General features: G+C 38.5%; 1 protein-coding gene across 2 annotated transcripts in view; it reads left to right on the forward strand.

Annotated features, from left to right (window-relative positions):
- LOC137883632 (collagen alpha-3(VI) chain-like) overlaps positions 1-4,764 on the forward strand; it is a 161,451-nt gene extending 156,687 nt beyond the window's left edge. For both annotated transcript variants that reach the window (XM_068725189.1, XM_068725190.1), the window contains 2 exons: positions 1,291-1,488; positions 3,951-4,764. In XM_068725189.1, coding sequence (XP_068581290.1) covers positions 1,291-1,488; positions 3,951-3,991 — 239 coding nt within the window. In that variant the 3' untranslated portion in view covers positions 3,992-4,764. The remainder of the gene's footprint in view (positions 1-1,290; positions 1,489-3,950) is intronic.
- Positions 4,765-9,710: the final 4,946 nt, after the last annotated feature.

Raw genomic sequence — 9,710 nt, forward strand, 5'->3', positions numbered from 1 at the left:
TGACTAGGTTTCTGTCCGCCAAGAGTATTCTATAACTGTTCCTTTTGAAGACATAACTGACTTTGATGTGGGAGACCGTGCATTCCATGCAAATCCAATCCAATGGGAAAGGAAAAGCGCTTCCTTCCAGGTCTAGTTTAAACAAGCAAATCCACACACCCAAAACATGATCTGAATCAAACCTTTTCAGACCACCCCTAATGTTGAGTATATCAGGACATCAAGTCGTCAGTTATGCATATTATATCACTGTTACAGAATTCAATTTCCACAAACTATGTTCAATTCACTAAACAATAAATCCTTTGTATGCAACTGGAAACCCACCAAACCTCCTCCACTGACCATCAGAGGGTCTAAATGATTGATGGATCAAGTGCAAAGCCAAGCCTTAAAAACTGAGAAGGTTATGCTTTTGTCACAGGAGCGAGCCAGAGAAAATAAATGGAAAGCCTTCTTCAATGGTTTTTTTTGGCAGCAGTCCTCATTCAGAGCCGTTTCAAGTTCTTGGTACTGCTTAAGCGTTGGAGTTAATTGGCACAAGATAATGACAGTAATACAAAATTGATTCCAAACCAAATACACTGTCTGTGATTATGGAAGAACAAAAGTCAGCTTTGTTGGAAGTGCTTTTGTTCCATCTTGAGAAACATTTACAAACATTATATTGATTTCCATTCCGCAACACAAACAGGTCACTGGCAAAATGCTGCCATCATCTCTTCATTACAAGTTATTACGTGTAATGGTAGTAATATATTTACCGCTGAATGCACCACATATTATATTTAAAGGAATACTTCACTCATAACATGATCATTTGACCTTACTCAGCCTGTGTTACCTGAAGTCCATAAAGAAAACTTTATGGGGAAAAGAATAAATCCTTAAGGAATTGAAATAGTAATAAATAAATAGTAGTAATAATATATAATAATAGTAATAGTAAATAGTCCAGCTTTAACAACAGCAAAAAAACAACCTTACTCATCCGGACTCGCGCCTACGCAGGGGAAGTGTTTTAAAAATAGTATGGTTTTGGTGAAAATGCATGTGTATAGATGTATGTATGGGAAATAGTGAGGATACAACCATAAATGAGACTAAGATTATACTTAGAAACAGGTTTCTTCAAGAATTAAAAAGTAACACACAGTGAGCGATTTCTATAAAAACGATGATTTTGCGTGTGAAGTATTCCTTTAAAGTCGAAATCAGTGAACAATTAGTTAAAGCAGTTGCATGTGTTCTCATACTTTCATTGATTGTTATTCGTCACTTCTCTCACAGCGGAATCTACAGCGGAATCTACAGCCGTGGACATTTGCCAGCTTCCCAAAGAGGAAGGTACTTGTGCCAAATTTGTCCTCAAGTGGCACTTCGATGCCGCCAGCAAGAGCTGCACGCGCTTCTGGTATGGAGGCTGCGCTGGGAACCAGAACCGCTTTGACACGCATCAGCAGTGTGTTAAGGCTTGCGGAAAACCAGGTACATGTTTGGATTATAGTAACCTCTCAGTATCACTGATCAGTTATTCTCAAAAGACGTAGTATCTCAGTTTCTGCCGAGTTAAATAGTTCTACACATTCCATCTGGAAGATTAAGTTGTGTCACAGAGTCTCCCATTAGTCGGTTTGTGGGTTCACACTGGTGGGAAATAACTGAATACAGTTACTCAAAGTTGAGGTACTTTTACTTGACTTGATTATTTTAGTTTCCTGCTACTAAACATTATTCATTACATTCATTACATTCATTTGACAGCTTTAGTCACTTTTCAGATTAAGATTGTAGATCAAAACATAAGTAAATAACAGGTAATTTATAAATAGGCTTGTATGCCATTAGTTTTAGTGGGCCTTACTTGGCCAGGGTATGGTGATAATGTTTATTCTGATGCCACCTTGTGGACGAAAGAAAACAGTAAAACCAGTCAAAATATAACCAAAAAGACTTCCTGCTAAGATTAAGGTTACATGCAAACATTCAAAGCCAAACTCAAGGCTCTATTAAATAACAAAGAACATTTAGTTAACGTTGGTCTTCAGCCTAAATATACTATCAATCGTTTTTTAAATCAAATGTGTCAATCAAGTATCTTTGTTTAAGCTATCTTATACACCCGTAGGTCCCCCATTTGGACGCAGAGTACATCAAAACTTAGAGAGTTTTGTGTTAAAAGTAACTGGCAGAGAACCCACGAAGAACGAATATAGTGATGTTATAGTTCTGCAGAAACCTCAGCGTCCTGGGAACAACATGAACTAGGTCACTTCTACATGAGACAAACACATCTCCCATCAGCCAAGCAAACAAATAACAAAATATCATAAATCATACTCGATATGACTGGGACAGACCGGAGAAAACAGCTGCTACACTCCGTTAGCAACGTGCTACCTACGAACATGCAGCATGAAAAAGCACGTCCGCCTGACGGAGATTACGGACATAGTTTCCATTTCTCTCCCCGGTAAACCATCGCAGAGATATTCAGCTTCGAACACAAAAAGTCACACAGCTTTCATCGAATATTGTACTTACTTTTGGTCGAATCTCAGCGAAAAAATTGAATATCTCCGTACTTCCACTTCATGTTTGTCCAGCTGCTGGTGCTCCGTGTGAATCCGTTCGATTCGTGTCTCTCCGACACTCCTCGGATTCTTGAGAGGGTTGGAAGCTCAGCAAATCAGATTTCAGAGCTGGACGTTTTTGAGCTTTATTGGCTAATAGTGCTGTCAATCATCTAGCTTTCAATTCCAGGCAATTCTATTGGCTCCTACGGTTCGAAGGATGTCTCAATGGTGAAAATCGGAGAAGGGGGGGCTGAGATACAGCCCTGAACAGAGAGAATGGCTGAATCTGAAGCAGTATTTGACCTTAAACTAAACAACTAAAAAGGGCTTAGAAAGAGCTTAAAACACTCAAAAAAGGTCCAATCTTCTGTCTTTTGATTCATTGAACATCAGGAGTGATACATATAAGTGATATAGAGTGTTTTTGAATTTAAAAAATACTTTTTTATTCAAATATTGGAATATTTGATCAGTTTTCTAATTTTATATGCTCTATATTTTATAAATGTTTCACTGTATCTATGTATAGCTGTGTATATAGAGCCTATATCAGTTGTTCTAAGAGCTCAGCATATTTAAAGTCTTGGATTTCCATACTTTCCAAAAAACAATATCCTAAAAGTGCTGTTTTTCCAGGGCGAGCTTTTGAGTTTTCCAAGTTGTGCTGTGTTCCATCCTTATCTTATGTGAACCTGTAACATGTATTCTGATAGTTCCATCATTTTTCTCATCTCAAAAATATATATATATTTTTTTATTTTTATTTTTATTTTATTTTTATTTAATTATAAACTTAATTAGGTATTTCTTATCTTTATTCTAGCTGAGGCCTGCAAATAGGCCTCGGGTATAAAAGGATTTATTAAAGCAAATCGAATCAGCTTCTAACTCAAGCTAACAGGACAGCTATGCTACGCTAACATTAGACAGCTACTTTAGCAGTGCCTTAGCAGTTATTTATTGATAACGTTACAGAACATCAAAGTCACAGGTAGTTCTTCTAGGCTAACGTTATTATTATTATTATTATTATTATTATTATTATTATTATTATTATTATTATGTGCAATTTTAGTTTGAACACAAATATCAAGATTCACCCCTCACCAGATATTAAGCAGAAACCAAAAGTCATAATTGCGACGTAAGGTGTTCAATTATTTCTTTATTCTGTGAATACAGTGTGCTTCCTGAAAATATCTGCAGATTGTATGTCACTTCAATTATCAATTATAATTTAGTGTGTACACTATCCGTCAAAAAGATAGTTTGATTCATTCAAAAGTGAAAATGTGTTAGAGATATAATGTTAACGTGTAAAGAAGTCTCTTTGTTAAATCTCTAACCGTGTTTTTCTTTTCCATTCATCACCAGCACCCCTCAGCCAAGGAGTCATCGCTGCAATAAGAACATAGGACAAAACATGGCCGGCGGCTGGCTAGCCCCTCTGTTTAGGGGATTCTGAGGAGAATCATCCAAAATGGCCATACTGTAAGGATGTAATACCAAAGCAATGGTGGCTGCACTGGATTCCACAAAAAAAATGGACTTTATCCCCGAAATTCTTGAAGTAGTCCTTTTTTACAACAAGAAGGAAGGCAACACGATTTGCTGCATGATTAGTTTTAACCTTCTGGTGCTACATAGTATGTTTGTTTTACCAATGCAGTTGTTAAGTGCATACAATTTTGTAACGTCACACTTTCTGGAACAACGGCAGTTTTATAATTAAGTAAGAAACATATATGAATATCTTGGATAGAGATAAGCAAATACATCAGTACAAGCAGGACTGGCATTATTCAATGCAGTCATCTTTCTTTTATATTGTGTATTTTACATTCAACATTCACATAGCAACATTGACTTTATTGATTTATATTGTTTTAAAAACACACTTGATCCCTGTGGAATCATTACTTCACTATTTTACAGTCACAGAATCCACAGCAATGTTTACACAAGTCTTGTATGGTGGTTTATGGTTTTAGAATGACAATGACCAAACATTAATGTAATGTTAAGTGCACTTCTGGATCCACTGACTCAAACATTCAACGTTCCAGCTGTTGAGAAATGGAATGTACTTGTCAGGCTTTTACATTTTTTTATTTCATTTGGTTTTACTGAAATGTGTGTTTCATCTGGGTGTAGGGGTAAATAAACACAATTTAGACTTTCTAATATACATGAGCAACTCATTCTTTTCTTTCTTGTTTTGAATGAAGACCTAAACACAAGAAACAGTTACAGAGTACAAACAATATTTGACATCCTTTAAAAGGTGTGTGTATGTGTGTGTGTGTGTGTGTGTGTGTGTGTGTGTGTGTGTGTGTGTGTGTGTGTGTGTGTGTGTGTGTGTGTGTGTGTGTGTGTGTGTGTCTTAAATCAAGTTCTCCAGTTGATTTAAGATTAGATCAAGATAATCTTGAAAAGAGGAGCAGCTGACATTAATGCTCACATATATGCAAGTGTCTGTTAAATTAGTTAAATATTGAAAGTTGAATTTGTTACCAAACTTATTTTTGTAGATGAATCTCCTAATTAATATGTAAGCCTTTATGAAACAATCTAAGTTTAATACTGATGCCTCTATATAACTTACATAAGCAAATGAGACCGTCAGCGAGAAGATTAGCTATTTCAAAATAGTTATTCTTAATGCCTGTTGTCAGGTTCAATTCGGACGAAACGATTTCACCAGAAACCCTTTTAGCTCAGACTCCAGTGCGGCCTCCAGCAGCGACCAGCCCACCACGGACAGACCCAGATCCCGCTTCGCCGCTGCCGTCGACCTGCAGTCAGAGCACCGGCAGCAGCGGTTCCTCCACTGGCCAGGAGCAGAGGCCCTCGCCCTCAGCCCTCACTGCTCCGCTGGGAGCCAACACCGCGCTGTTGGAAGCCCAGGCCGCATTGCTGGGCCCGCTGGAGGGAAGGGAGGCAAATTAAAAGGGTTTCTCACGGCAGATAGGCTGCTGTAGATCTTTAACACACAAAGCGGTGGTGCTCATAGAAGAACTACCACTTTTGTCCAGAGGGGACGCCAAAATCAACACAAAATGAAAGTTCTTTGTAGTAACTTTAATACTGTAAATTACAGATTTAGCTAAACTCACAACATCAAACAAGCCTCATAAAAAAAAATTGTTGAAGAGTGCTTTTGAAAGCTAAGCGACACAGAATGATAGAGTTGGGGCTAATAATGTGATTCAATATGGAGAAAATAAGATGGGGTTTTGGAATAGGAATTTGATTTCAAAAGAAAGTCCTACATCCTAAAACGACTCTTAAAAAGTTTCACCAACATTTGAAACCTCAGCTACTATCTATCACATTATGTTAAGTATATAGTAATATGTTTATCCCTTGTGTGGACATATTCCCCAAAAATAAGGTATCAGAAAGAAATAGGTGCCAAGAAAGATCTTTACTCAAAAGATAAGAGCATATTCTGAGTGGTGATCCTCATGGGTCATTCTTTTCATACTCCTCTGAGGGTTTATTCACAAACCATTTCCTGATTAACGAGGCTATCTGATAAAGTCACATTTCCCTGTAAGCCGAGTATTCCAAGCCGATATTTTCCATGTGATAAAAAGAGACACTTCACAAGCCGCTGACTGCGATTCCATTTATCTTTATTACATGAAATGTTTTTTTTCCACAGAAGACATTTTGATTTGTGATCGTAGGAAAAGGTGACGTGTTACCATTGACATTAATGATGGCTCTGTTCTTCAAGTGTCCCTGTATACCATGACATTGCGACAGTCAGTCAGCATGCACAATACCAGGACCCTGAAACTGGAGGAGCTAAGTGGAAGTCAACCATCCTTCATGTATTATGTCAAAATGTCTGCAGTGGAAATCAACGCATCGTCATGATTTAGAATGTTTCATATTGTTCCATTTCGACCCCGTTTGTTACTCCAAGTGTTTATTGCTGCCACCTGTGATTTGGTGACACTGTGCTCCCAGAAGAAGGTCTTGGCTCCGTCATACATGCTGGCTGGATCCTCTGAACTTTGTGGCCCAGGAATGTGGGTCCTCCAGGGCCAGGCAGCACCTGTACCTCCTGCCTCACCAAACGGTCTAGCTGCAGAGTGAAACATCTAACTTGTAAAGTGAAACATCTCTACGTTTATTAATGCTGCTGCCAAATGACTGAGAAAGTCCAAGTTCCAGCTTTAAACTGGATCTCACTTATTAGATAGTAAAGAGCTGTTGTGCAATAGACACTTAGAGATTCAAATAGAATTCAGGCCGGACCATTCACAGATGACCAATAAGTTAAAGGGGCGAAGCACACGTTTGGCATGATCGGTTAAGAATTTGAAGATGTTAACAACCAAGAGAGGAGTCTTGTTCTGAGATTACAGAAAAATTGCATCAAGTGGGTTTTTGCATCAATATCTTTCAAAAAAGGAAAGGAATGGAAATACCTTCGGGTATATCATTTGGTGTTTCTCCACCAGAATTAGGTTCCTTGCAGTGTGGAGGATAAAAAAAAAAGAGGTATTTACACTATCATGGCTTAACAGTTGAAATAAATATAAAGTAAGTTTCCAGTCAAACATTTTTGTTTGTTCACACCAAACACAAAGCAAACTCTTTGCACATCGCAATTAAATACAAAGTCAATGCAACGAAACATTACAATATTTCAACTCAAAAATGATCAAACAGAAATGATTCTGCAGTCTAACTGGCACGAGTAACACAAACCATCAGGGAGGGGAGGTTGCGACTGGGAAATTTGGACTTCAGTGTTTGTGAGGATTCCTGTTGAAGGGACCATGACCAAAATCTTTTGTCCATAATAAATGCAGAGCTGACAGTATGCAGACATTCAACCTATACTTTCACATGACCTTAGTACTCCTACAATCCCGAGTATGGCTCTGGAAAAAAAATGTGATAATATGAGACATGTTGAGGTCTTTGTGATTCTGACAAGCTTAACATTTTTAAACATAAACCCTCACCAGTTTTACAGGCTGAAGACAATACACTGAAAAAAAAATGACCATGTAACACCGTATATGGAAGGACGTCCTTTGAGAGAACTACATAATTTACAAGCAAACAAAGTAAAGGAGTGAGAACTGCAGGCTTTGTCATTGTCTGGAGAGGAGATGATTAAATATGTGGTCAGTGAATATAAAAAGCCTGGGGATGTGTCCTCTCGTGAACCCCAGCAAAGCGTCCAGATGTCAAATAGCTCATTGTTTGAATAAAGTCCCCTGATTTCCTCTCGTACTCACCACTTCACCTCAGTATTCTCTCATCACTTCATATCACACCACGGCCCACCACTTTTTCCAAACATGCAACAGTCTGACATTTGGAAAGAGGAGTTCAAAACCTTTTTGCTTAAATAATGTTGTGATGACTCTAAGCTATACACATTTTCTTTTGCATTTGAAGCCATTTTTCTCTTGAAGCCAACATCAGTGTTTTACCTCGCTGGTCCGGTTCCAAAACCAGAAGAGTGGAGGCTGTCATAGCAGCATTATAACGTCCACGGTCTTAAGAGGAGATGGTCAGGGGTCCACATATTTATGGCCATGCAATGTCTGTATTATCAACTGTGACAAGTGGATGAAATATCTTTGTTGACCACCAGACACAGATCTCCAATCACTATGGATTAGTCGTTGTGGTCGCCGAAGAACCTCACGCTCTGATTCGGGCATTTTTGGCTTTGCATAATTTGCCGCGCGAGCCTTTAGTTAATGTGGGACTGTTTCCATGTACCACATCGCAAAGATTAAAATCGTGTAAGCATGATTATAACATATCACTCGAGAAACACTTATTCAAAGCTAAAACCCAAGCTGACAGCAACTGCTCACAATTAGTGGTGAGACTCCACATGTTGTCTCTTTCTCTGTGGGTGGGAAGTTGTACTTTATGACAGATGTGTTAAAGATTCTAACAGATTTATGCGGTACGGTACACATATGGTACAATTTTAGATACTTTACTTGATCACTTCCATTTTGATACTTTATGGTTCTACTCCACTACATTTCAAATATTGTTCTCTTTACTCCACTACATTTATCTGACAAATAAAGTGACTTGATTCTTTTTAAATCAAGATTTTACATTAAAAAAAAAAAAAAAAGACAATTAGGAAATACATTCCAAAGCTCCTTACAAAAAAAAAAAAAAAAGCAGTGTCAGATGTTGTTCGCAGTTCCACCAAATAGACATTTCCCTCCAAAACTCTCAGATGGTTTCATTTAAATGAATGTTTCCGGCCCAAAAGTAGTAATACGATCTATTATTTTCACAAAAAAGCAAAGAGGGAAATTTTAGATTACATGTTCGTTTTGATTAAAACATATTTCTACTGAACCTGGGAATGTATGTGTCCACCACGACAAAGGATCCTAATTGACTGTCAACAGCACGTAATGCACTGTTGAGAGGTATAACACGTTGACTATAAAGTAGTTCAAAGTAGCTCCACCTTGAGCCACTACAGTAGAATGCTGCTGACCCATTAAAGCACCAGTATTAACATCTATCTAGTAATGTCATATACCGAAGGCTGAGTGTTGTTTCCACAACGACCCCGTCGGTCGGGGTCGGGGCCGCGCCATTGCCGTTAACCGCAGTATGGGCGCAGGGCAGAGAGGCAGCCATTAGCTAGCCAGCGGGACACTCACATGCGCTAACATGCTAGGGGCTAGGATTTAAAAGCATTAAAAAAAAAAAAAAAAAAAAAAATGATTCTGCCGGTCTTCCATGTTTTAACAAAAAAACAAAAACGGAGGGCCCCAGCAACTGGCAGTTCAGTGTCAGAATTTCCACAATGAGCAGAGAGTGACTAACGGCAGCTCACTGTGGTACACTGCCGAGGCATTCAGCACATGCCAAACCACCCTCTCTCTCTTCCAACATGCACCCACCCAGCAGCACATGAATTAAAAGAAATAACCTCAACACCGTCACACAGAGCAAAGCCATATTTTGGTTTCCATAAGGTGATGAATGGGTCATAAAGAACATGTGAAATAAGGGCAGTCCTTCTCTCCTCTCTCCTCTCTTTTCTATCCCAACTCATTGATGCTGCCCCTTCAGTGCTTTCTCCCTCTGTTTGAGACTTTATTATATTGTTTTAAA

This window comes from Cebidichthys violaceus, unplaced genomic scaffold, assembly GCF_023349555.1.
Source record: "Cebidichthys violaceus isolate CVI_PGR_0920_01 unplaced genomic scaffold, fCebVio1.0.p SCAF_34, whole genome shotgun sequence".
NCBI classification, from domain to species: domain Eukaryota; kingdom Metazoa; phylum Chordata; class Actinopteri; order Perciformes; family Stichaeidae; genus Cebidichthys; species Cebidichthys violaceus.